Source organism: Sphaerodactylus townsendi, linkage group LG12, assembly GCF_021028975.2.
Source record: "Sphaerodactylus townsendi isolate TG3544 linkage group LG12, MPM_Stown_v2.3, whole genome shotgun sequence".
Classification (NCBI taxonomy): Eukaryota; Metazoa; Chordata; class Lepidosauria; order Squamata; family Sphaerodactylidae; genus Sphaerodactylus; species Sphaerodactylus townsendi.
The window spans coordinates 11,419,450-11,447,279 of NC_059436.1; the positions used below are offsets into that span (position 1 = coordinate 11,419,450).

Consider the following 27,830-nt stretch of genomic DNA (forward strand, 5'->3'; position numbering starts at 1 on the left):
CCCTATGGGGACCCAAATCAGTTTATTTCATTCTCCCTTCTTCCATTTTATCCTTAGAACAATCCTGTGAGTTGGATCGGCTGAGAGTGTGTGACTTTGCACCAGTGAACTTTCATGATAGAATGGGGATTTGAATCTCGGTCTAAATCCTCGTCTGAAATTTTAAGTTCTACATTGTGTTGCTTTCTTGGGGTGCCTGTTGAACAGTAGCTTGGCTTTCGTAAGCCATGCAAGTCACATGGTAGCAAGTTGCCCAGCAGTTGCTGCTGGTTCTCACTGCAATAAGTCCTCCCCCAAAGAACAAAACAGCCCTGGAAAGGGCTCTGCCACCTTACCCTGCTTTTTACTGATAGAAACCTAGGCTTGAAGGCAGGCAATACTGTGTGGTTGTCTAGTAGTGGCCACTGAGGATGTTTGTTTCGGAAAACTGCAGGTGCTGCTTTTGTTATTTTGTTGGATTTTAAATCCCCAGTTTTTTTTAATATTGATGAAATTGTGCACAGATAGGGAGGTAACTGAAATATCTGAGTAATTTAAAAACATCTGGCTACATCACAAACACAGTGATTGGATAATCTGTTAGCAAAATAGTATTACCCACTCTTTTTGAAGAGTCATCTGTTAGAGTTTAATTAATTATGAAATGAGTTTCTAACTCTATTGCTTGTTCTATCCTCTGACATGTATGTGAGGACATTACTGCTGACTTGGGACAATTGGCTACCGTTTATGAACTAATAACAGCTAATATCCCAATCGAGGACATTGGAAGAACAATTGAAGGTCTCCAACAGTATTGAAAAGATTCTTAAGAAGATTCCAGGAGATTCCAGGATAACTAGATAGAACCTTTTTGTATTGAATTATTGATAAATTTACTTACTTTCCCCCCTATTGTAACTAGTTTAAGTGGTAATTTATTTATGCATTATCTTATTAGAGATATTCTAAGTAGGTATTTAGTGAGAGGGATATAAGCTGTTTGCAAGTTGTTGGTATGAATATAGTGTATGTATGAATGGATAATGTGTTGTTATATTCACTCTTTCACACTGTTAAATTTTGCACTTTGTAATATCGAGGTTTGCTAAGCGGGGTGTTATATTCTTCTCTGTTTGGGCACTCTCCTATTGAGCCAACCCTCATCAGAATAACTCAGAATCTTCATGATCTTGGAGACTGGCTGGTGTCAGAAAGTCCATTCAGCGCTGTTGTGACCTCCCGAATCAGTTAAATCTGTTTCCTTTTCACAGCATAGACAGTTCATTCCAGACCCAGCTAGTTCAACTGTCTCTGCTTGCACTTCCAGATTCTCCGCCTGCTGGCTTCCCTTAATGCTTCCAGGTACTTTTCTCTTCCCAAATATTTGGTGAGAGGACATTGGAAGGCACAAACTTAGACACCTAACGTGGAGCAAGATCTTTCCCCACTTAATTTGACTGTGTCTGAATTCACACGTACATTTTCTATCTCCTGATGACAGCATCTACGTGCGGCATGCTTGAAAGCAGCTAGTGCAAATGAAAACCCCCAAGCAGCTCTTTCATAGTTCCCAGTGTTGTTTCAAATGAGATGCTTATCTGCTGGATCTATTGCAAACCATCCAGCAGTGAGTCGTTGGGTATAGCACATGCATGTCTGAATCTGTCTGAGGAGATGCTGCCACATAATCCTCTCGATCGAGACAAATGGTTCTTTGGTGTGGCTTTTGAATCACATTCAACTTGCAAGCCGTTCAAGACCACAGACATGTTGATCACAGAGAGCTGTACCAGGCAAGCGTGGAAGCTGCTCAGATTCACTCAGACAGACTCCTGACTCATATAACAGCGTCTGGGTCAGATGTTCTCAATGGTTGGAACCAATCTGGAGCTTCTTGGCTGTAGGTGCCCATTGCCTGGCCTAATCCACCTTACTCCGCCCCCGATTTAACAGGAGCCGGTCCTCAGCTATAAAATCTAGCCAAGTAATTCAGCAGAAAGAACCGTGCTTAAACATTTACAAGCCTGTGCTGTTTTAATTATGACTCGAAATCAGTCATTGATTTCCGGCTAGCGTTCGCCTCCACGGTCTTTATGGGGCTCAATCGTCGCAATCCATATGTATGGATTCGTGGAGGCAAATGTCAAATATTCCCTTAACTTGTTTAGAAAATTGGTATGAATTGATTTCCCAAGAAGCATCTCCCTGCAGCAGTTGCTGTCCTAAGCAGGCTTCCTGCCACACCGCGACGCAGGTAGAGAAATATTTTATTTGATGGGTAATTAGGGGCAGCTTGAAATGCTGACTGGGCACATGCTGTTGGGCCCATCGCTTGCTTTGCTGACTAAGAGATGGGCAAAGTCTCTTTTAAAGAAAAACCCTGATGCCGCACAATCCATCAGTAAATGTCAGACCCATTAAGCAATGTTGTTCTTAATAATATTTGAGTTTCGCTAGTCCATTTGTTTTAACATCTGGTTTCTTTTAGGCCAGTTTCCAGGATCCATCACGCCGACTTGTTATGACAAAGTGGGCTGCTTTTTTTTCCTTCTTTTTTTGCAAACAGTAGATACTCTCCAGCAAGAAGCCATCTAATCCAGTTTAGCCATAAAGTGGGACTGCCTATCCAGAAGGACGCCGGGTGGTTAATGCTCTTAAAAAATAATAATAATAAGGCATGGGCTTATGTTGGAATCCCATTAGAGCAGGTTTATACAACCAGCTGTACATGGTTGCATGCAGGTTTTATGTACCATTGTGCACTTAAAGGATGTTGTCTTGGGAAAGAGCCTTAAACGTTCTCGCGCAAAGCACGAGGGGCTGTACATGATTCCAAATCTGCTTCCACCTGAGCTGCACCAATTGCACAGTTTTGTTTAGTTTTTTTAAAAGGATTGTAGAAAGATGAAGAGACTTTTAGGTTGTTCCAGTGTCCTTTCTGCAGATAGTAAGTTAGTGGTTGTAAGGGAAAGACCAGTGCAGGGAAGGAGAACTGTTTAACTCTTTCAGTTTTCCTGCTGACCTACCAAACTGCTTTCCAAGTTTGGAAAGATGGGAAAGGAACTCTGTGTGATGGGATTTTTTAAATATATATACCAATAATGCAACAGGATCGCCCATCTGTGGGCAATGCTTCCCTGTGAGCCTTTGCAAGAATCAGTGCTCTGAGATGGTCCCCTCCCACCCAAGAAGGTGAATTCATACAGAATCATAGTAGGCGGATTCCTCTCAGTGCCAATATTTCTTGCCTTTTCACGCACTAAAAGTGTGACTGGAGAAATATACCTCCAATTTGCATTTAGATCACGAGCGCTCTTCAGTGACCAGAAATGTGGGAAATTTGGCCTTGGGGTTCTTGAAGAAAAAGGGTTTTTTTTCAGAAGTTTCAGTTGAATTTGAGAATTTTGCACTGATTGCCAAGGCGCTGTTTGGAGCTGTAAATGATGAATCACTGAGATCCAACAGCCATTGCCAGCTGGAAGGGGCATCCATGTGGTAAGCCCAGCTCTTTTGCAATTCGCACAGCCTCCTTGGCCAGTAGAGTAGAAATAACTACATCAACTCATGATTCATTCTTCTGTGTCAAATGTCTAATTTCCCCTAACGTTCTCCCATCTCAGTGCCTTTTGTCCAGCCTGTTACTGTCTGTTCCCCCCAGCCTTCTCCCACAGTTACTACTCCAGCCCCTATGCATTATACCAGATTACATAGCCTATTTTAGAGTCTGCAGCCAGAATTGTCTGAACGTGAACAGAAATATCACCTGTATCGGGGATTCCTAACCTTTTGAGTTTGCAGGCGCCTTTGGAATTCTGACACAGCGTGGTGGGGGCAGTCACAAGATGGGTGCAGTGAAAAGGCTGCTGGAGGTGGTGGAGCCAGCCACAAAATGGCCGCTACAAGTTTCCTTTCAATTATACAGTGAAGAGCCTTGTGCTGCTAAAGTAATTTTCCTTTTTAAATCTGCATGTTGATTCAAACCTCCGGTGGCAAATCAGAAGTCGTGTTTGGAGGAAGCCCACTGTGACACCACTCACTTTCTAAAACACTTCGTGGGCACCAGGAAAGGTGGCAGAGGGCACCATAGGGCCTACACGCATCACTGTGGTGACCCCTGAACTAGATTGTGCCAAAAGAACTTGTGGTGATGACTTCGTCCTGCTTCTTGGTGTATCTTTTCCTGCCTTGGAATGCATGGGGGCACCGTGTGGGGAGGGGCCGTGGCTCAGTGGTTGTACATCTGCTTGACATGTACAGGGTCCTCATTTCAGACCCTAGTGTTACCAGTTAAAAGGATCTAGTAATGTGAAAGACCTTGGCTGAACAGGCAGTAATGACCTTAAGGTCTGATTCAGCCACAAGTCGCTTCATTTCTACTATGTCAGTAGCTCAGCTATTGCTGTTTAATCTTCAGTTGGCTTGTGTACAAGGTGACATTTTCCATTGTTGCCTCTATAGTCTCTCACAGTTGGTTCTGCACAGATCTGTCTTTGGTGCCTTCTGACGCTTCAGATGGGGAGGGGGGAGCCTGCGCCCCTGCCTCTCCCCTCGAAGGATCTGTCCCTGTGGATCTGTCCCTGTGTCAAAGGAATGGGACTCTTGCAGATAGTTTCTTCCTCCTCCTCATGATTAGAGCACCTGAGGCAGGGATTTTTTTTTTTGATCACACAAAATTGCAGGAACTGTCAGTACCTAAATAATTTCAAATGTCTGAGTCCCGCTAATCAGTCTCTTGCGACCTCACTCCTTGCATTTTGTGACCAGTGTGGACTGTGCAAACTAGGCAATCGTGCTGAATATTTCTTCTCTTAATTCACTCATTTTGCTTCTGCTAGTCACAGGGACAGCGCCTGCACAAATCACAGCATAATGACCGCTCTGTTCTTGAGCTTTCTAAACATCTGAAATAAAGATGACCTGGCCGAGCATGTAGCATTACAAAAACTGCAGCTCTTCCATGGGGACTTGTTTAGCCTTATAAATCTGCTAGTTCATGCAGATCATCCTCAGGGTCTTGCCTTGTTAACCCGGTCTTTCCAAAGTTTAGTGGGCAGCAAGCAGAGATATAGCCTTTTCTAGTGTGTTGGCTCCTTGATTGCAGAACCCTCCAAAAACCCAGGCTTTTTCTGCATGGGCCAATAAAAGCGAGGGAAAGGTGGGTTACATTAACCTGCCCTCAGCCTGGCCCCTTTGCATGGCTTGCTGTCCCGTGGACAGCCAGCGTGTTTGCCAGGGCACACACTTTTGCATGAAGGCACATCTTTTTTTTTTCTTTTCTGCCTGTTAGGACCAACCCTTCTGGGCCATGATACGGCCTGTTTCCCCTGCGTGGCTCCACAGATGGGAGCCAGGGAAGGGTTTTCCGAGAAACGTGTTATGCATGATTCTCTTGTTTGAATGCGCCTCATAGCCGCGGCTGTTCGCTCGGCCACTGCTGCGAGCCGCGTTAAAACAAAAGAATCGCACATAACACGATTCTGGAAAAACCCAGGTTGAGGGGAAAACGTGGAACAGATCCGCATTAGAACTGGGATCCATACGAAGTTCCCCCCCAACCTAGGTTTTTTACCGGTGTTACCTTGGTTTATCCTAATTTTTAATCTCTGTTTGATTTTAATTTTGCTTTATTGAGGCTTTTTTATAATCTGGATTTTACTTGAAGTAGATATATGCTGTTTTGACTATTCGTAGTACACTTTAATGTTGCTGTTGAGCTGCTTCAAAAGTTTTATAGCGAGAACAGTCTATGGATATTTTAAAGAAGGTTACATACATATATATGGCAAGTATTATTAAGCAGGGTATCAGCATATTGGGAGAGTGACAAATAACTTTATTGGTGGTGTTCAGAGTCTATGGGATTTCTGTACTTAGTTTGTGTCTGTGGTGAGGTTTGGCTGAGGGTGAAAGCTCTTCCTGAAAACATGGGCTGTAGAAACAGCTTCCTGCCTCCTTTTCTGCTGTCTGAGTCATGCATGTTAACTATAACAGTCTCGGGATGTTCTTGTGGCTGCTGATGGGAACTCTGGGAAAAGCCATAACCAAACAAGCCAGTTTGTCTTTCTCTGGACATAGTATTCCGACATCACTCTGTGATCTCCCGTTTGAGGTTGCACCCTCAATGTGCCATGATCCAAAACACGTACTAAAGCATGTAACGTTGCGCCTTCTGATGACATGAGCCACCCACTAATGGCAGACGTTGTGGTGCCACTTTTCCTTATGGTTTGCTGTCAGTTGAACCGTTGAAAAAGTGAGTCATAGACGATCGTTCGCCTCATCTTTGACTTCGGCTGTGAGAGGTCTCTTTTTCTTCCCTCAGCACTTTTGAATCCTCTCTTCTGCCTAGAGACAGAGAACAATTTTTCTGAGAGTTAAAAGTAATAACGAAAAATTATCATCATTCACTTATTCATTTTATTCCTAAAACGCTACAAAAACTTTCAAACAGAGTGACACTAGACAAGGAGTTCTCCAACCTTACTGGATCTGTGGATACGTCTGCCCCCCTCCCGCAAGAAGAAAGCTTCGGCCTAAAAGCTTTTGTGTTGGAATGGCTGAGACAAGCTTCTGTGCTTGGTCAGATCACGTTCTATGCGGACCAGCAGTCGATTCCCAGCTATGCCTGGTCACATGGTTCTGGAAACTTCCCTACCCGGCTCCCCTTTCAAAAGACCTTTCACAGAAAGAGGCACCTCATTAAAATCTCTGTGCCCCCCCCCCCCCCCCCCGGAGATGATATGGCACATAGCTGGTGAAGCAATGTGCTTTCTGGGAAAAGCAAGATAATGGGCAAAGTTCCCATGACAATATGGCTTCAGTAACTGACAGAAGTCAAGGTCTGTGATAACCCAGAGTCATGGTTCCCTAAACAACCAAATTCAAAACCTAACCAGATGAATTAATTAGTTATGAAACTCTTCCTGTAGGCTTTCATTTTGTGGTTGAAGAGAGGAGAATAGACTTGCTTAGTCCAGTTTGTGCTCAGTTTTGTTTCTTTGACGGCACTTTGAGAGTCAGGATACTGCCGGAATGCCCCCTTTCCCTGGTTTTACAAGGAAAATCTCAGCCAACTTCAGTGCTATATAATACTGTAAACTTTTAATCGTTTAGTTCCATTGTTTTATCTGTACAGTCTGTTTTTATGTTGGTGTGAATATTGCTTTCCTTGGGCCTCCCATTTATAACAGCTTGCAAACAAGGCAGGAAACTTTCACCAGCATCTGATATGCAGAGGTGTAATGCTTCAGAATCACATGGCTATCAACCTCTATAACAGACAATGTAGTGGTCGAGTAGCTATCATCAGGGCAGTGAAATAGATCCACTCGAGATGAGGGAGGGGGTTTATGCGGCACTGGGGCCCCTTCCACACGTGCAGAATAATGCACTTTCAATCCACTTTCACAATTGCTTGCAAGTGGATTTTGCTCTTCTGCACAGTAAAATCCATCCGCAGAGTGCATTGAAAGTGGACTGAAAGTGGATTATTTTGCATGTGTGGAAGGGGCCTGGGTGAGATGGAACCTTCATGTTGTTAAAAACCAGTTTTTAAGATTACAAAGAGACCCCTTTCATACCTTAATGACAAAGAATGCTTAGTGCCCTCAAGTGGTATAGTTATTGAGAGTGGCGAATACTATTTTGGAGAACTGAGTTTGTATCACTACTCTTCCTCATGAAGCCTGCTGGGTGACCTTGGGCTAGTCACAGTTCTCTCAGAACTCTCTCAGCCCCAACTACCTGACAAGGTGTCTGCTTTGGGAAGGAGTTTGTCAGCCACTTTGAGATTCCTTATGGTTGAGAAAAGCAGGGTATAAGTCCAAACTGAACCAGGTTTTTTTCCCACACTTCTACACGTGAAGTCCGCTAGGCGACCTGTTGTGGGAAGAGGACAGGAAGGCAATTGTAAACCACTCTGAGGCTCCTAAAAGGTAGAGAAAAGCAGGGTATTTACCCCCCCCCCCACTGTTGATTCTTTAGTTAGAGGTAGAAGCACCGAGAGGGAGATGAGCTTGAACAGACCCAGCCTTTAAGAACTTCTCAAATCCGGGATGAGGCGACTTTTTTATTTTTTATTTATCAGTCTTATATACCGCCCAATCCCCGAAGGGCTCTGGTGGTGGTGATTTCCCTCCCCACTCCCTTTGCAGAATTCCTCTCAATCCTCAGCAGCCCTTCTTAGATTGATCCTCTGTGAATATGCCTAATTCATTTTTTAAAACTCCATGTGGTACAATTTAGCATTGAAAGAAATGTGACAAGCATACAATTGTAAATAGTATTCAACATACCATTAACATGTGTAAATACACAGTGAAATGAACGGTATAAATGCAGAAATATAAGAAACATCAAAAAGGAGTCAACACACAAAAGACTATGGATTGCCGGCCGTTCTGTATTTCAAGCATATCTTGTGTTGTCCTCTTTATTCAGTTTTAAACAGCTACCAGTTCAGTGTTATTTGCAACTATATAGTTGTCACATTTTTTTTTCATATTGTATGTTCAGAGGATGTTTCATTTTGTAGTTTGCAATATGGCCCTGTTTTTGAGATGCCTTCTTCAGTTCTGTCATCTGACCCTCCACCTGCTCTGTAGCACACCTGCTTCGGCATGCAGGTGTGTCTGTGTGTGTGCGGGAGGAGGGAAGATAGGAGCTGGGTTGCCCTGGGTTCTTGGCTGCATTTTTGTGTCTATGACATTCAAGGAGATTTCACGGTCTTCGTCCAAACTCCATCCAAATTGCATGTTGGCAACCCTGATTTTAACAAAGCTTTGAGTTAAAATAGTAAATGTTTTGTCTGTATCTAATGCTGAGGCAAGATGCCTGTGAGTTTTGAGCAGGCATGTAAATGAGTTTCATTGAAATTCCCTGATTACTTTTCCAGAATGATTCAAATCATCCCTTGCTTTTGTGGTCTATCATTCCTCACCCCACAGGTCCTGCATTTAAATTTTTATAGCATTTAGCTCCCCCACAGAGCAACTGTCATACATCAGGCTGCTGGAGTCATAATCTTCTGTGGATAATAATGCATCTTGATCTTAGAAGAGCTTAAAAGTTGATCTCCGGATGTTGTTTCCTTGTTATTTTAATGTTTTAGTTGGCTTACTCTTTGTGGGTCAGAGCAATCCAGCATTAAGGTTTAAATGTCTACTTTGCCTTTCCATGGACAGTATATGCCAACTATTTTAATCCAAAGTTAAACAGACACTGGTTTTGTGCTGCCTACTGTAAACTCACTACTAACACCCTCTGCGTGTTCTGGAAACATTCATCCACTTGCTGTTACTGTGTGTCCCCAGAGTTTTCTTTAGCTCCATTAATCTTGAAGAGCTTTTGTAGACGGCCTTCCTCTTTGTTCAACAAATCATCTCTTCGATGCTGCATTTGCCATGAGTGGTTATGAACAGGGCTACGTGTATTCCGTGATCATGCTGCACAAGTGTGCCACTCAGCACCCAGAGAATCTGAGTTTCCATTGTAAACAATAAAGGAACGGTAAAGGTGGGTTTGAAAATGTGTTGGCAATAGGTGGGTATAGACAGTCAGCTTACCACAAGTTTGCTCACTTGTGTGTTGAAGTGTTTGCCCTTGGTGATATGAAAGCACTTAACTGTGCAAATTTGCACATGCCTAAAATCCTGTTAAGCTGGGCTGCTACCTGTGCAAAGTCTCTCCAGGTGCTTACAAAGCCTGGGTATGGATCTCTGATATGCTAACTCAGAGGTCCCAGTGTGGTGCCTGTGGCATCATGGTGGCCACCAATATGTTAACTGGCCCCCGCTTGCTTTTTCTCCAAAACATCTTTCCCCAAAGTGAAAACAGATATTGGCTTTCATCAATCTGAAGGACCGTCTACACGCTTATGAACTTACCCAACCATTGTGGTCATTTTCACAGGTGTCCCTACTTTTTGAGTTTAGGCGGGTGACAGCTTAGGTAGGGTCTTCTCAGTAGTGGGACCAAACTCTGGACCTCTCTCCTCAGGAGACTCGCTTGTCCCTTTCAGTTGCCGTCTTTTGCCAATAGGTGAAGACTTTTTTCCAGTGGCGTAGTTACCACGGGGCAGGGCAGGGACAGGTGCCTTGGGCAGACGCCATTGGGGTCACATGGGGGCAGAAAATCACCCCCACAACCCTCCTCCTTCCCCCCTTGCCCTGTTCCGCCAGACTCCGCTGCTGGCTAATGTAAGTGGGGCGGGGGGGGCCCATGGGGGGGGCTCAGAGTCTGCCCCGGGCTCCATTTTCCCTATCTACACCCCTGCTTTTTTCTCTTGCTTGGCATTCTTACACTGATGCCTCTTTTCTTTTCAGTGGTTTTCTCTTTTATTTTTTCTTTTATATTTTAAGCTTTCATTTTAACTTGTTTTAATGATCTATTTGCATGCTGGTTTTAATGGCGTATAAGAGATTTTAATTGGGATGTTTTAATTTGTTAACTTCCTTTGTGGCCCTATAGAGGCAGAAAGCGAGGGTACAAATCTGGTGAATAAATAAAATGTATCCCTCAGTACAGCAGGAGGAAACGTTTCAGAAAACCTCATCTTGCGTCTATAGGCAGCCCCTGTTTGGAAACATCTGCTATCATCATAGGATGTTGTCTGGCTTGAAACATAACCAACATTCTGCAGCTGCCTTCCATGGCAGCCATTTTGTGGTTGATTATGTCTCTTGTGGCATCCATTTTATGGTGGCATCCACTTCTCATAATTCTGAAAGTACCCACAGGCTCAACAAGGTTGGAGACCATAGTTTTACCTAAACATGCATAGCTCACTTTAAGAGAAGATTCTGTCTCACAGGCAAGTTGTTTTCCTTTAGAAAAATGTTTAGAATTGACCTTCATTTTGTTGTTGTGTAGTAAAGATGCTCTACATACCCCATCAATCTGTGCATTGCTACTGTGTTTTGTCCTATTTTGTGATTTGTTATTTATAGATGTAGATGTAGATATTTGAATGGGAGGCTAAATTATGTCACCGAACTGTTGTGTGTAATTTAAATCATCCATCACACATTCTCTGTCCGTCCGTCCGTCCGTCCGTCCGTCCGTCCGTCCGTCCGTCCGTCCGTCCGTCCGTCCGTCCTTCCTCCCTTCCTTCCTCCCTTCCTTCCTTCCTTCCTCCCTCCCTTCCTTCCTTCCTTCCCTTCCTTCCTTCCTTCCTTCCCTTCCTTCCTTCCCTTCCTTCCTTCCTTCCTTCCTTCCTTCCTTCCTTCCTTCCTTCCTTCCTTCCTTCCTTCCTTATACATATGTGGAGGAAGATTCATACCTCTGTTTACTTTAAACATTAAAATCCAGGTTAGCTTGTTTGCACAACTATCTCATTCATCACCCAGGGTGAAAACAAACATATATTCAGATACTCGGAAAGATTTCTTAGTCCTTAAGAAAACTGCTCTTTCCTTAATTTCTCATGGCCCAATTAGTTAATTCCAAAACTGTGTTGGGGAAGAGTGTAAGGCAATTTCTACAATAGTAAGAAGTCCTGAAGTGATTTTCAGTTTGTAGTTGAAAAAACTGGCAAATCAGGATGGAATAAGATGATTGTGCAAGCAAGAAGGTTTGCTGTCCGGGCTGTTACCTCTTCCCTAAAGTGCAGCTGGCTCTTGATCTGAAGTTTTTCTGGACCCAATACAAAACACACTGTGTAAGTATGGAACTTGATCCCCAGAGATTAATAGTGTTCATGCCGGTACAGGTGAACAGTGTTTTAATACTCCGCTGATTGTTATCTTTTTGGATGATAAATTGTGCTTGAACTACAAGCATGGATTAGCAGCATATAAACATAGAACCCTAGACTTAAAAGATAATGTAGGTTTTACATATTTTTGTATGCCGAAGTTTGGTACTACAGTAGACAACCAATTGAGAGAGGGACTGAGAATCCTGCCTGACTCTTCCAAGTGTGGAGCCGTGATTTGTTCTTTGGAGCTTTTCTATATGCAGTAGCAGACAAAGCCTTCTGAGTCCAAGCCCCAAATGGTTCATTCTTCAAAATGTAATGCCAAGAACCTAGAATATTGCTGTGTGTATTGCAAAGGGCAGAGTCTCAGCTGGACTCTGTGGATGGACTTGTGACACAGAGACCCAGGTTCACGTTTCTGCTTGGCTGTGATGCTTCCTTGGTAGCCTTGGCCTTGTGATAGTCACGGTCTTCATAGTAGCAAAGAGCCTGAGCCACAAATCAAGCAGTCTCCAGTTCAACTCCCAACTCTGCCATACAGTTACTAGTGGGCTGAACCAGGGCCAGGTTTAGTGGCTGTGAGGGGAGCAGGTGCCCAGGGCAGCAGGCAGAGAGGAGGCAGCAGCATGAGTCAGGGGAGGCTCCATCTCAGTGCTACCTCTGCAGTGCTGAGCTAACAATACTGATCTACTTTACAGGATTACAGGAAGGTCACGTGTGCAGAGCCCATTGTCAATGTCAAAAGTGTCATACAAGTGCTCAGTGCTATTGTTAGTCTCTCTCTCTAAGAAAAAATTAGGGTGGGTCCTAAGTTCTTTGGATAAAGGGCAGGGTGCAAATGCAATACATTAAATGATTATGGGCTAGATTTGTTCCACAGATTGCTTTCAAGTAGCTTTTCCCCAAGAATGATCAGCTTTCCCCTTCCTTCTTCTCCTACGAAGCGATTTCCTTCCCACCTCTTCATGGCAAACACCTGGGAATGCCTTATACCTAGTCAAGATCTGTGGTCATTCTAGCTTTGCACTGTCTGCTATGCCTGGCAAAGGCTCTCCAGGGTTTCAGGACAAGAAAGATCTTGCTCCCTACAACCCTTTTGATGAGTGACTGAATGTGTGACCTTCTGTATGCAAAGCAAGCGCTCTACCACTGAGCCACGTCCTCTCCACAAAGTGCTGTTAATTGCCCTGGTGTGGGTCTTCTTTCCTTCTGGGGGGCAACTTCGCATGGATCCTGCTCCTAACGCGACTCCACTCTATGGTTTCCCCCCAATCTGGGTTTTTCAAGAATTGCACCACCTGCGATTCGTTTGTTTTAATGTGCCAAGCGAACTGCCAGGCAGGAGGCACTTTAATCAGGTGTGCTTTCCTTTTATATATATATCCCGGCTCACATCTGCAGAGCCACGCAGGCACGAAGGAGCGTACTATGGCTGTGGGGGTTCATTCGTTCCTGCCTGCAAAGCTACACATCTGTGGAAGGTAATTTTTTTTAAGCGCCTCTGTGCGAAGGCATGCATTGCCCCCCTCCCCCCCGCCTATGCGCTCGCTGTCCATAAGGCAGGCAGCCATGCGAATGACCCGGGATGAGGACGGGTTCATTTATCCCACCTGCAACCCGCGTTTGATTTGCTGTGCAGAAAGGGCCTCAGTCCAGACATTGTGTTAAACCATAGTTAAGGAAACTTGGTTATCATTCAATATTCAGTTAGAATTTGGGTGGGAGGGAACCCAGTGGGTCCGAATCAGAAACCGTGATTTGAAGAAGGATGGCAAACCACAGTTTGTGCTTATCCTGGTTGGGTGTGGTGTTTGAGTTGGCCCACCATGGTTATGGCACTTATTCCTAGAGATGAGAGTGCTGTGCAGATGCAAGCAGAAAGCAGGCAAGCAGCTCTAAACCATTGGTTTGCATATACAACTTAAATCTCAAGCCCATGGTAGGGGTTCTGAGTTAAGAGGGTGGCCTACAAACCTCAGTTTGGTGTGAGGTCTGAACAATGCCACTGCATCCAATTGCCTGTGATCCTGCCAAATTTGCTGACATTTTGCAGTTGCTGTTGCTTCTGCCAGGTCCATTGTTGGCAGTGTTAGTGATAGCCTCGTTCCTTTTCTGCAGCCAGCTGCACGCCAAGAAGAGGCGGGTCTGCCTGCCCACCCACCCGCCCGCCTGCCTTCTTTGGGCGGTTTTTGTTCCTCTCAGCTGCCTTCCATCTGGGGCGTGCCTTTGGGTGGCTTCCGTTTCAATCCGAGCCTGACAAAGTGCAGCTGTGGCAGTTAAGATGCTTTGTGATTTACAAAGGCTTGATTTGGGTAAGCCTGGTGGTTTCTCAGCTCAGAACATTAGCTGTGTTTCATTAAGCACAAGGCGAGCTTATGAAGTCCATTAAATCGCCCAGCATGTTTCTTACGGTGCCAAAGTTCAAAGAGACTGAAGTGGAAGTGGCAGGGTGCCATGGCGCTGCAAGTAATTACATATCACAAAGCACCAGTAGATGCACATGTGTTCAGGTATGCAGGACCTCGTGTTCATCACCTTTTTAAAAACATAGACTCAGGAGGCCAGTCCTCATTGTTAGGGACAGAACTTGAAAACATATAAGCAAAATTAAAATATTTTAAAAACTAGGAAGAGCAGGATACTCAAGACAGCAGGATAAGTCTCTCCTTCCCAGGTTTCTTTCCCTTGCTGTAGAGATTAAGAGAAGGTGGATTTTAATCTGGAGAAGTGGGTTTGATTCCCCACTCCTCCACCTGAGTGGCAGAGGCTTATTTGTTGAACCAGATGTGGTTTTGCACTCCTACATTCCTGCTGGGTAACCTTGGGCTAGTCACAGTTCTTCAGAACTCTCTCAGCCCCACCTACCTCACAAGGTGTCTGTTGTGGGGAGAGGAAGGGAAAGGAGCTTGTAAGCCACCTTGAGTTTCCTTACAGGAGAAAGAGGTGGGGTATAAATCCAAATGACTTCTCTTCCTCCTCCTCCTTTGCAGACCAGCATTTGAGAGACCACTTCTCCATCAGTAGAGCTTTGTCATTTGGATGGTTAGGTATAAATCCAAAACTATTCTTCCTCCTCCTCCTCCTCCTCCTCCTCCTCCTCTTCTTCTTCTTCTTCTTCCTCCATATTGTTATCGTTCTGGTGTTCACACCTTTTCCTTCCTTTGCTGTCAAAAATATATATCTAGCTTTGTTCTGCTTCAATGAGCTTAAAATACACATCTACATTTCCTCAATTCTTCTGACCCAGAGTACCTTTTTATCATTGTTTAGTTTATTAAAAGTATTTTATCCTGCCCTTGCATCCTAGCAGTGATATCTGGAGTAGATCTTTTAAACAGTATAAATATAACTTACAATGTCATGTGATAAAAACAACAATATATAACAAGAGACAGCCGGCTAACATCCAGTTAAGAATAAAAGAAAAGCCAGCATGTGCAATCAAAGCAGTGCGTGTGCCAGTAAAAACAGAATTACTGTTATAATTAGCCAGCTGCAGACTGTGTTTGGGGAGACTTGGCTTCGAATCCCCGCTCAGCCAGGAAATGGACTTCTTGGGCCAGTCACTTTCTTGACCCAGCCTTACCACACAGGGTGGTTATGAAGCTAAAATGGAGGAGGAAAGAATTCTGCTTGTATGCTCCATGGAGGAAAAGCAGGACACAAATCTTAACAGATAACTGGTGACAGTGTCAAGAAGGTCTGTCCTGTTTCTATTTCTGTTGTCAATTTAGCGTGCCGGAAAAGAAAAAGAAAAGAAAGAACAGATTCTCTTTCAGTCTTCCTACCTAATCACCCTGGGGTAATTCTTGCCTTTTTGCAAACCTGCCTAATTCTATTCACATGTTTATTGTATTTTCCAGCAAACAACAAATAGCTAGCAGCTTCTAATATGTAACATAAAATCTGTGACCTGGACTTATCCTGGCCAAAATTCCCTTTGAATTCTTCCCCACCAACACCCCTGTGTCCTGTGTCCCCCCACCCCACCCCCCACCAGTTATATATTCTTATACTCAAATTATGTTAAACCACAACAAAAGTGAGAAACTCTAGATCCTCCACAGTCACCTTCTCTTGAGGAAACACCGTGATAAGCAAGATGCTCCAGAATAGCCTACTCAATCAAACCGAGTCGATTTAGGCAACCCCATTTCTTGTGTAGAATTCTCTCAGAAGAAGATGCAGAGTTTGGATTTATACCCTGCTTTTCTCAACCATCATTAGTCTCAAAGCAGCTTACAAATTCCTTCTCTTCCCCCTCCACAACAGATACGTGTCAGGTAGGTGGAGCTGAGAGAGCCTCAGAGAACTCTGACTAGCCCAAGGTCACCCAACCCAAGGCCCTCACTTCATGTGGAAGAGTGGGGAAACAAATCCAGTTCACCAGATTAGAGGTCCCTACTCTTAACCACAACTCTGTGCTGGCTCAGTGGCCAGTTTTACCTGTTGCATACCTACATGTTGGTCATATTCAGTGGGAGAATTATAAAAGGCTTTTCCGAGTTGTCCCACTGATTGGTGTAATTCTAGAGAGTAGGCTTTGCCCACTATGTTCTTCAGTGGGGTGTAAGGGGGACTTTTCTGCCTTCTTTTAAATACCCTCCTGTTGAGTCAGGAAGAGAGGGACTTCAGGATGGTATAATGCCGTATAGTCCATCCTCCAAAGCAGACAGTTGTAATTCCAGGAGATCTGTAGGCCCCACCTGGTGAAGAATAAAGAACAAGGCTTTAGGTGCCTGAGATACATGCCTGTATGGAACGTAGGATTTATCAGTGGGGAAGGTGCAGAAGAATATATAAAGATAAATGTAGTTCTGCCTCCCCATCCACATTTGATCTGAAGAAGGCCCAGAAAATGCCTTTATATTTACAGCGTCAGGGGTTATACAGCAATCAAAGGTTTGGGATTTACTCTCTCTTTTTCTTCTTTTTAAGGACAAAGGAAGAAATTGATGGCTCTTTCTTTTAAAAGTACTCACCAGATTGTATCTTAGGTAAAAAATAGTTGTGTTCTCTTGCAGTGTAATTGGAGGCTCTGCAGACCCTCGACACTTCTGTTGAGCAAAAAAGCCATGGTTATGGTATCATGCAGAGTTGGAGACTCAAAACTGGTGGCTTGAGGGGGAGGGGGTTAGATGCTTCTGTCCTGCATAAGATCAGAATGCAAGGCTGCCTCTTCTCAAATGGGAGGGGGTGGAAGCTGATCCTGCTGTCTTGCAAGCCACAATCTCCCAATTCTAGCAGTCCCCCGGCAACTATTCCCCCGGCAATGGGACATTGTAAGTTTATTAGCACCCCACTCAACCCATGTTTTAAATGGTGAGGAGAGATGAAACAAAAATATTTTGTCTGGAATGGGAGTCGTTCAAAGGTTGCTGCATTTCCAGCACTGCTGTAGCCCAAGAACAGCAACCAAAGGGACAATCTAGTCCATGGGGCCTTTAATATGTCTCATTAATGTGACAAACCAAACTTCTGTGAGTTGGAGACTGGCAGTTGGCTCAGGCTGATGAGGAAACATAAGGCTAGAGACAAATGAGATAATGAAGCGCCAGATCATTACTGTCCCATGGGTTTACATTACATCATGACATTTACTAGGCAGACTATGTTAACAGAGTGGTTTGCCATTGCCTTCCCCAGTTGTCTACACTTTAATGGTTGTATAGTCGGGGATCGGTGGCAGAGATCCCCGCTATTATCCCAGCCCAGAATCCATCGAGCCGAGAGCCCTGTAGCTCTAGAGTATTGAGCGTGACGCCTGAGTCTGGAGTGATTCGGCGGCGGCGGCGGCGATATCAGGGGCTGGGGGAAGCAGCCCCCCCCTATTTTTCAACTTGGATTTCGCCATCCCAGGAGTCCCGGGGGGAGAAAAAACTGGGCGTAGCAACAACTGCACCAAGGCCCGTCGTGGGAGGTAGTAAAGCAGCTGCGGATAATACTGCTGATATCGCTGCCGCAAATACCACGTCTTTAACGCGGCGGCCTCCCTCGTTAACGCGGCCTCGGAAATTTATTTTTGCGCAGTACAGACCACACTTCTACATCTGTGAGCAGCGGAGGGGAACGCAGGAGGCGAGCCGGGAGGCTGAAGGTCCCCGCCGGCATAGTCGACGGAACTTGTTTGCGAGGTTGACTGTGCAGCGGGGGGTTGTTGGAGCACAAGTACTTTATAGCATCATTGGAGCACAAGCTCTCTGTGACACTATTGTTCTCTTGGTGACGGCTGAATCGACCGTGAGAGGGTCGAGTAGGCCAGACCTCGGGAGACCATCTCTGGATGCAGAGCGTTCTGTTCCGGGGTTGAGTGGAGCAGCCGGCGGCGGGGTTGCCCCGATTATTAGCCGAATTACAGCTCGGTGTTGCCGACTCCCTATGATCTTTTCCAGCCCGGTGGTCCGGCACATTAATGGTTGGCCTGGGTGGTGTGAGCCCCATGCCTGCCGCCTGTGCAGTAGACACCCACTATTATCTTGGGTGGGCCACGTTATAAATTCACCTCTTATCGAGGGCGGTGATGGGATCTGGTGGCAGCAGCTCCCCTGGGTTTTCACCTAAACGCCCTCTGCTGGCCTATATGTTTCCTAACTCTCTGATTATGCTTACAACTTAGATGAGTGTAGGGGGAATTTACAATCTACTATTTAGTTGTTATAGACTGTGTTACTAGTGATGTGTGGGTAGCTCAGTTAAACCCATTTAGGTACCTATTGTATTATATTGTATACTGTTAGTTTAGCCCAGCCTGACCTGTAGCTTAGAGTTAGTTTAGTTTTATTGCAGAGCTGGGTCTATTTATATATTTTTGTGGGGATTTTAGTCAGGCCTTAGGTAGAGGGAGGTCGGTGGAGCTATGGGGGCGCCAACCCTGGGGCTAGGGATCCCCGTTTTGATGGGACGGGGTAGGTATTGCGGTAGGCGGTGGCCATATGATAGAAGACACACGAGATACGGTTATGCTCGTTCGCCTTCTGACCTCCGACCTATCCCGAGGAACGATGGTGGTTGGGATCAGGGACACTCTGCTTCGTCCTTGGTGTTGATTAATGCCAGGTCCATCAATAATAAGACCATGGTGCTCCGGGATTTCCTCGGAGCCCAGCAGGTGGACCTGGCATGTGTCACCGAAACCTGGGTGCGCGAAGGTGAGACCGTCGCCTTGGGCGAGGTCGCGCCGCCAGGTTTCGCGTGTCTCCACCGATCACGAACCCAGGGCCGGGGGGGCAGGGTGGCACTGTTCATCCGTGAGTCTATCCCCTTCAGGGCTGTCCCCACCCCGGAGATCGCCGGCATAGAATGTGTCGGCCTGGAGTGGTTGGCCTCGGAGAGGTTGGCCATTCTTCTGGTGTACCCGATCGCCTAAGCGCGCCGGGAGACGGCCTGCCGCGGCTGCTGGAGGCGGTGTCGGACTGGGCGTTGCGGTTTCCCAGGCTTATTGTCCTGGGCGACTTCAACGTCCATGTCGATGCCGCCTCATGCACGGTGGCTGCGGACCTAGTGTCATCCATGGCGACGCTAGGCCTCTCCTTAGTAAACTCTGGCCCCACTCACGAGGCTGGACACACGCTGGATTTGGTCTTTGGGTCGGGGATAAATCTGGTCGTATCCTCTGTTGACAGAGTGCCATGGTCCGACCATTTCGCCTTGAAGGTCCGGATGGACTTGCCGCACCACCCCTGTCTAGGCGACGGGCTGATTTATGCCCGCCCGCGGAGACTTATGGATCCACTTGGTTTCCTGAATGCTCTGCGGGACCCTGAACCCGCCGGCACACTTGATGAGCAGGTGGAGGACTGGAACTCCCGGCTCCTCGGATGCCATCGAGGTAGTTGCCCTCGGCGTCCTCTACGCCCCGTTCTCGACGCGCTCCCTGGTACACAGAGGAGCTGCGCAGTATGAAGCGGGTGCTTAGACGTCTAGAGCGAGTGTGGAGGAAATCTGCGTGACGAAGCCGCGTGAACATCTTATAGGACGCTTTATGAAAGCCTATGAGGTGGCAAAACGAAGCGAGGCGAAGAGAGTTTTCTTCTCCTCCTCTCTTGCATCCGCTAGCTCCCGCCCGGCGCAATTATTTCGCATAATTCGGTCTTTAACCTCTCTGTCGGAGAGGTCTTCAAATTCTCAATTGAGTATTAGCTGTGAGGCTTTTATGAGCTTTTTATGGATAAGGTCGGCTGTCAGCTCCGCCAGGATCTTCCCTCCACGTTGGCTACAATCAGTGAACTGGAGGCTCCCTTGTCGTCTTCAGGCCCTTATTTAGCCCAGTTTTCCCTGCTCTCCGAGGCAGCTGTTGACAGGACCTTAGCTGCTGTTAGACCTACTACCTGTCCTCTGGATCCATGCCCTCCTGGCTTGTAAAACTTGCAGGGCGGAGCTACGACCCCATCTGTGGAGTATCATCAATGGCTCCCTTGAGCAAGGAGTTTTCCCGGATGGGTTGAAGGAGGCAGTGGTCCACCCACTCTTAAAAAGACCACCGTTAGATCCAAGTGATCTGGCCAATTACCGCCCCGTTTCGAATCTTTCGTTCCTGGGGAAGGTAATTGAGAGAGTGGTGCTGGAGCAGCTTCAAGGTTTCCTGGATGACGCATCGGCCTTTGATCCCTTCCAGTCCGGCTTCCGTGCTGGGCATGGGACGGAGACTGTTCTCGTCGCCGTCACAGATACGCTCCGTATTCAGCTTGACCGAGGCGGATCGGCGCTGCTGGTATTGTTAGATCTTACCGCAGCGTTTGATGTGGTCGACCACGACCTTTTGACCCACCGCCTGGTCGCCTCCGGAGTACGGGGCACTGTCCTTCAATGGATTGTCTCGTTCCTCCGGGGCCGGAGTCAGCAAGTGAGGTGCGGGGATCAAGCCTCCCGGAAGTGCCCACTTTATTGCGGTGTACCCCAGGGGGCTCTACTGTCCCGCTGCTATTTAATATCTACATGCACCCCTTGCTCAGCTGGTGCGGAGTTTTGGGCTGGCGTGCCTGCCACCAATATCGCGGATGACACGCAGCTCATTCTGTTGATGGAGGGGAGCGGTCGCCTGCGGCTCTACAGCACTGTTTGGAGGCGGTCGCTGGTTGGTTGCGTGCAGAGCAGGTTAAAACTGAATCCATCGAAGACGGAGATCCTCTGGCTTGGCCGCGAAGGAGGTGGGATTTTCCAGCCGCCGGTGTGGGAAGGGGTCACATTGGCACCGACCCCTTCCGCGGCGCAACCTGGGGGTCCACCTGGATTCGTCTCTCACTATGGAGACCCAGGTGGCCCATGTAACCCGGGTTGCTTTCTTCCATCTCCGCCAGGCCCGGCGGCTGGCTCCCCTTCCTCTCCCAAGCGGACCTAGCCACTGTGATCCATGCAACGGTCACCTCCAGATTGGACTATTGTAACTTCGCTCTACGCGGGCCTTCCTTTGCGCTTGATCCGGAGACTTAAACTGGTCCAGCATGCAGCAGCTGCGTTTGCTTCACGGGCAGCCAGCTGGGACCATATCCAGCCTGTCCCACGCCAGCTGCACTGGCTCCCGGTGGAGTTCCCGAATCATTTTCAAGGTGCTGGTGTTGACCTTCAAGGCCTTACGCGGCCTGGGACCCTCGTACCTTCGAGACCGCATCACCCCATATGTCCCTACGCGGCCTCTCCGTTCGGCGGAGGCCAATCTGTTGGTGGTCCCTGGCCCCTCGATGATGCGGCTGGCCTCCCACAGCGGGCCAGGGCTTTCCGCGGCTCCTGGCGGCCTGGTGGAACACTCTTCCTCCAACTGTCCGGCCCTCTTGGGACCTTGGTGAGTTCCGCAGGGCCTGCAAGACGGAGTTGTTCCGCCGGGCCTTTGGAGGGACCAGCCGCTGATGGCGCCCCCCCCCCCCTGTTCCAACAAATGGGTCTCGCCGTTCCTCCCTCCTAGGGAGGGTTTTTAAAAGTGGGGTTGCTGGACGCCTCTTGTTATTATCGCTGCCTTAAATTGTTTTAACTGGTGTTTTAATTATGTTTTATGTTGTACACCGCCCAGAGCCCCCGCGGATTGGGCGGTATAAAAATCTAAATAATAAATAAATAAATAAATAAACCCCAGCTAGCCAAGTACTCATTTTATCTACCCCAGAAGGATGGAAGGGCGAGTCGAGTTTGAGCTCAGGTCATGAGCAGAGCTTCAAATGCAATACTGCATCCTACTACATTGCACCAGAGTTTTTTTCTAAATAAATCATGAGCAGGAAAAAGAAACTAAGAACTGATTTTGACATTCTCTGATGAGGCCAGCCACAGATGCAAGCGAAACGCCAGGAGGAAATGCTACTGGAACACAGCCATGCAGTCCAGAAACCCCACAACACCCCAGATTTTGAAATTGCTTTGTCTCTTTCATACCTTGTTGATACGATCTCAGACTTAGTACAACCAGGACCCCAGAATCCTATACTGTGGCAGTTTATTGGGCAGATCCTGGTGACATCATATTGAATAGCCACATTGATTGCACCCACCCGCTGCTAGGAATTGTACCGTACAGTTTCTCTGAGAGTGTATAGCCACGATCCTGTGGCTTTGAAGAAATGGAGTATTTACCGAACAGAGACACACACATTAAAATAATGTGGAGATTGAATTGTGTGCTAAATGTGAGATGTAATTGAGCTGTTGGTGTCAAATTATCGGCATCGATTTCCAGTTTGCATTTCAGAAAGTCTCCTAACTTAGCATGCACAGAAGTCTTAAAAGAAGCCGTCAAGTGTGCGACTATTTTGAGATTTCAGTCGGCTTCTTTGAGATTCTAACTTGTCATCCTGAAAAGGATTCCGAGAGTCTGATCCTCTGGATGAGAACTAGCATCATGTCCTTGAAATGGATTATGGGATTATCAGGATTGTATCATGACCCAGAAAAGCCATGTTTTTGTGGTCCAGAGCTGCCCCGAAGGCCATCTGGGGCTCAACCCTCCTCCTCCTTTTAAAATCCCAAAAGTGTTAATTAAATATGGTTGGGGTTTTTTAACCTTAGCAACCAGTACTTTAGGTAGCCCATCTCAGTAGGGATTTAAAAAATTGATTACATTATTTAATCCTATTTTTTCCTCCAAGAAGCTTAGGGCTACCCATGAGGATCTCCCCTTGCTGATGCTCCCAGACACCCTGTCAAGTAGGCAAGGCTGCGAGAGACAGCAGTGCTGAAGTGGTTCCCGGTGAACTTTCTGGCTGAGTGGGGATTTGAACATGGGTGTTCCCTAGTCCTAATCCAGCACCCTGACCCCTTCACCACATCAGTTGTCAATTATGAAAATTAGCTGGCAGCACAATTCTGCAAAGAAAGTTGCAAGAAACTGTGACATGTATCCTACATCGAAAGCACTCCTTCAACTTCCGATACTCTGCCGGCCTCAATTTAAAGTGCTGGTGCTAACCTGTGAAGTCCTATACGGCTTCAGTCAAGAGAACGCATCCACCCATATATTCCTGCCCAAGCACTGAGATCAGAGGGGGAGGCTCGCCTGGCTGTCCTGGCATCCTCAGAGGTGAGGGGGGTGGGGCAGCCCAGAGGGCCTTATCAATAGTGGCCCCGACACTATGGAATGCCCTCTCTCCAGAGGTTTGCCAGGCACCTACTCTCTTGGAATTTCGAGCATTTGGCTGACTCCCCCTCCATTTAGAGGGAGTGTTCCCCCCAAGGGGAGTGTCCATATACCCCTCCCTTTTGGGGGGGATGTGTGTGGAGTGGGTGTTTGATATTTTAGATTGTTTTAGGGCAGGGGTCGGGAACCTTTTCCCCTCAAAGAGCCATTTGGCTCACCCTCCCCCGCTCACCCCCCACTCGCTCGCACGCCCCCCCCTCCGCTCCCCCGCCCACTTGCTCGCTCGCGCCCCCCCGCCCGCTCACACACACCCCCGCCTGCAGGGCAGGCGTAGATGGGCCCGGCGGCTCGGCCTGGCCGGCCGCCAGAAGTGCAGGAGACAAAGCCCGCGGTGCGGCCTGGCCGGCCACCGGGCAACTGATGCGCCTGCCCTGCTGCTTGCAGGGTGGGCAAAGATGGGCCCGGCGGCTCAGCCTGGCCGGCCGCTGGGAGAGCGCCCGCCTCGCAATGAGCGAGGCGGGCAGGAGGCAAAGCCCGCGGCACGGCCTGGCCGGCCGCGGGCGAGGGATGCGCCCGCCCTGCTGCTTGCAGGGCGGGTTGAAGATGGGCCCGGCGGCTCGGTGGAAGAACAGCGGTGGAAGAGCCGTGGGTTCCCGACCCCTGGACTAGATGCTGTTAGTTAACAAGTGGCTCTGAGTCTTGTTATTAAACTTGACCCTGAACCTGAGGTTAAAAGAAAAAATCCAGCCAGCAAGTCATCTGTTATCCATCAGTGAAGAGACACAGTGACAGGCCAAAGACTTTGTACCTAGTGTGCGAAGAAGCAAAGAATTCTGGGAGTCACGTCAAAGCATTGTAGTAGGTTGCTTTTGACAGGAACACAGAGGCCAACAATGGCATGAGCAGAAGCTGAGGGTGTTACGTAGCATTACCAAAACTTTATCTCCTTTCCTGAGGGCCAAGGACATTTGGGGCCTGACAACACCCCAGCTGTGGAGGCCACCATCAGGTCATGGTGAATGGTCTTATTGTTTGCTGGCTTAGCCATGGGTTAGCAACCAGTCAGTCCACCAAAGATTAAAAGGACCACGTGGCCAATCTCCTCCTTTAACTTCTCTGTGTTTATGCACACCTGGCTTCTATAGCAGCGGGCTTAGATTTCCACCGGAAAAAGCTGACCACATGAATTGAATCCAGCACACATGCATGAAAAGAACTTTTGGGAATCCAAGTCAGCCATCTGCTTGATGCAGCAATCCCCACGTACTCTGAAACCATTAGGGATCTGAGATGGTTTTTCTTTGGCCCAGTTGTTTTCTCTGTGGACAGGGTTGTTTGTAGGAATTTTATACAACTAGTGTTTGAGAACTTTGACCTTGGAAGAGATCCTGTCCATCCAGATTTCTCCTGCTATTGTACTCCTTATTTACTGTCACTCAAAACAGCAATGTGAAACATATTTTCACCAGGTTGTCCCTTCCCTCCCTGGAATCTTCACTGGGAACATCTGGACAAAATGTATTTAGCAACTAGTATTCTCAAGAACCTAACACAGAGAGACAGTCTCTGAATATGTCAGACTTCATTTTCTTGAACTGTATGGTTGCCACACCCATCTACTTGTAGAACTTTCACATATATCTTTGGCTGTGTGTTACCTTGGTACATAATTCGTGAAGTTGTTCATCATGCTGCATTACACTCTGAAACAGGACATACTGACAATTCAGGAACAATCGACCCAGATTTGTGAAACCACCCGCAAGTCAGCCCCTTCTGATATGTCCCGTGGAGAGTGTTACTCTCTGCTGACAACAACTTGCTAGTGGTCCCTGGCCTGAAAAGTATCTGACTCTCCTAAACAAGGGTCAGGGGCTTTTTAGCCCTGGCCCCAGTTTGGTGGAATTCTCTGTCAAATGAGACTAGGTGCCTGCAGGACTTATCTCAGTTCCGCAGGGCTTGCAAGACATGGCTTTTCTGCCAGGCTTATAGTTGAGGGTAGCAACAGGAGTGACATATCCAACTTGATGGTCTTCTTTTCCTCCCTTTTTTTCCTATTATAAATCAGGGAATGGAGCAGTGGTGTGTCACTCATCCTTGGACATGTTTTAGTGCCATGGGCTAACTGTTTCATTACTGTTATCTTGTTTTTGACATTTTATTATTTATATGCAAATTGTAATTATAGGTGTTGCAAGCCATTCTGAGCCCACTTAGGTGAGGAGAGCGAGGTATCAAATAAATAAGTGAATAAAACGATGAAATCTTGATATATAGGCAGCAAAAATTTTATATAGGGAGCAAAATCATTTTGGGGGATATCCAAAGAGTTTGTGCCGGCTTTTAATGAGATTAACTATTTCTGTTAGTCAATTGTCTTCTGTTCCTTTGTAGTGCCCTTAGCTTTGTAAATAAACCAGCTGTGACAAAGATTCATTGCTGTGGCTTTTCTGCTTGCAACTCTCTCCTTTGACTAGGGTGGTGGCGTACAGGCCAAATCCTCAGAGTCTCAGTTTTAGGATCCTTTGGGTGAGGTGGGGCTGGGCCTTGGTCGGAAATAGGTTTTGGTGGCAACCACACCGTCCACCTCACATACAAAGTAGTCCTTTGCAAATTTCCTAGGGACTGCTCTTAAAATGAATGAAGGATGTAAAAAGAATAGCTTCGACTACAGTGATGATGACACTGTGTAAACATGTTTTCACATTGCAGAGGTAAAGACAACCGTGGTGTATCCAGCGACCGAGAAGCATCTTCAGAAATACTTGCGCAGAGAGGTGTATCTTATCCAGGAGACTGGGGCTGATTACAAGACCATTACCTTGCCTTTTATCGATTCTCAGAGCTTCAGCATTCAGGTATGGGCTGTAATTCCCCAGTACAATCTATGCCTTTTCAGGGACTAATTGCAGAAGACTGGCTTCCATGACTCAAGCTTTCAGAGGGATAATTATGAGCACTTAAATGATTTAGCAATTTGCTCAGCTTTTTTGTTGGATGTAATTTCATCGGCTTTGGGTGATATTCTCGGTGGCCATCCTGAACCCAAAAGGAAACAAGGCCAGTGCTGGCAATAGGATTGCCAACTCAGGCCGGGGAAGTCCCTGGATATCTGGGGAGGCTGGAGGCTGGGGAATTGAGGGAGGCCAGTGTGGATATGATGCCATAGTGTCTACCCTCCAGTGCTGCCATTTTCTCCAGGGAATCTGGAGATCAATCTGGACATCTATTGTAATTCTGGGGGGGACTTCAGACCCTACTTGGAGAATGGCAGTCCTAGTGGGGAGTGTTACATCAGGCTTCTGAGCTCCATGCACTGACAATCAAGAAAAACCACACTCCTTGGGAGCAGCTAGAAGACCAGGAGAAGAGGGCCAGCATGGTGTAGTGGTTAAGAGCAGGTGCATTCTTATCTTCAGAACTGGATTTGATTCCCCACTCCTCCATCTGAGTGGCAGAGGCTTATCTGGTGAACCAGATGTGTTTCCACACTCCTACATTCTTGCTGGGTGACCTTGGACTATTCACAGTTCTTTCAGAACTCTCTCAGCCACACCTACCTCACAAGGTGTCTGTTGTGGGGAGAGGAAGGGAAAGGAGCTTATAATTGCAGTCTCCTTACAGGAGAGAAAGGTGGGATATAAATCCAAATTCCTCCTCTTCCTCCTCCTCCTCTTTTTTTAGAATTGAGGAACACAATGTCTGTTTGGAACTAGCACTGGCCTGTTGGTTTCAGCAGATGGAGCAGATACCTTTTCTGTTGGCTCATAAGGTCTGTGAGTTGTGCATAAAGTTCTGAAATGCTATAAGTGAAGCCAAAGAGCTTCCGCTCAGGCCAGCCCAGTATAAGCACAAATGTTGCTGGACCATTGCACTCCAGGCTTAAAATGCGGATGTTCGTTATTGTGGCGTTTGTCTAATTATTTACAGCTGCAAAAAGCAGAGATTGCTTGGCAGGCTCCAAGTATGCTCTCAGATGTGCTTTCACCACTTTTTTGAAAAAGAAGCCTATCCTGCCAGCATAAACAGCACCTACCAGTGATCATGCATAGCAGATGTCTGTTAGTCTACAATAAAAGAACTGGACGCATGTTTTTCTAAGCCAGCTTTGCCCAACCTGGGGCACGTGGGCACCCTAACGCTCACTGGCACTTCTCCTGGTCCTCACCATATGTTTCAAGGAAGTGAGTGGGGTCAATGTGAAAGCAGGACCTGTGATTGGCTCCCTTTCTTCCTCCCCATGTTGGCCTTTGAAGGGGGTATTTCCCCTGTTGTCTTCTGTCTCTGTTACCCATCCAGATCTATTTCTCTTTCTCTGTGTGTGTGTGTGCTATTCCACACCCCCATTCCATATCCACATGTGATCTTCCTTCTGCCTACAACAGCCATTTTGTTTTGGTGCCTCCCATCCTCTTTTAAAATACCAAAGGCGCCCAGAGGCTCAAAAAGTTTCCGGACCACAGATCTAAGTGATGTCGGCCTATCCAAAGCAGACACTCAGTGGTCATATTACACCCTGACCTGAATCTTGTCTAGGCTAGGCTAACCTGATCTTGTCCGCTCTCAGAAGCAGAGTCAGTCCTGATGAATAGT

General features: G+C 46.9%; 1 protein-coding gene across 1 annotated transcript in view; it reads left to right on the forward strand.

The window, feature by feature from the left end:
• The window catches only part of DCPS (decapping enzyme, scavenger), a 61,380-nt gene that overhangs the window by 15,051 nt on the left and 18,499 nt on the right, over positions 1–27,830 (forward strand). Inside the window, exon 3 of the mRNA XM_048512537.1 lies at positions 25,950–26,095. Coding sequence (XP_048368494.1) covers positions 25,950–26,095 — 146 coding nt within the window. The remainder of the gene's footprint in view (positions 1–25,949; positions 26,096–27,830) is intronic.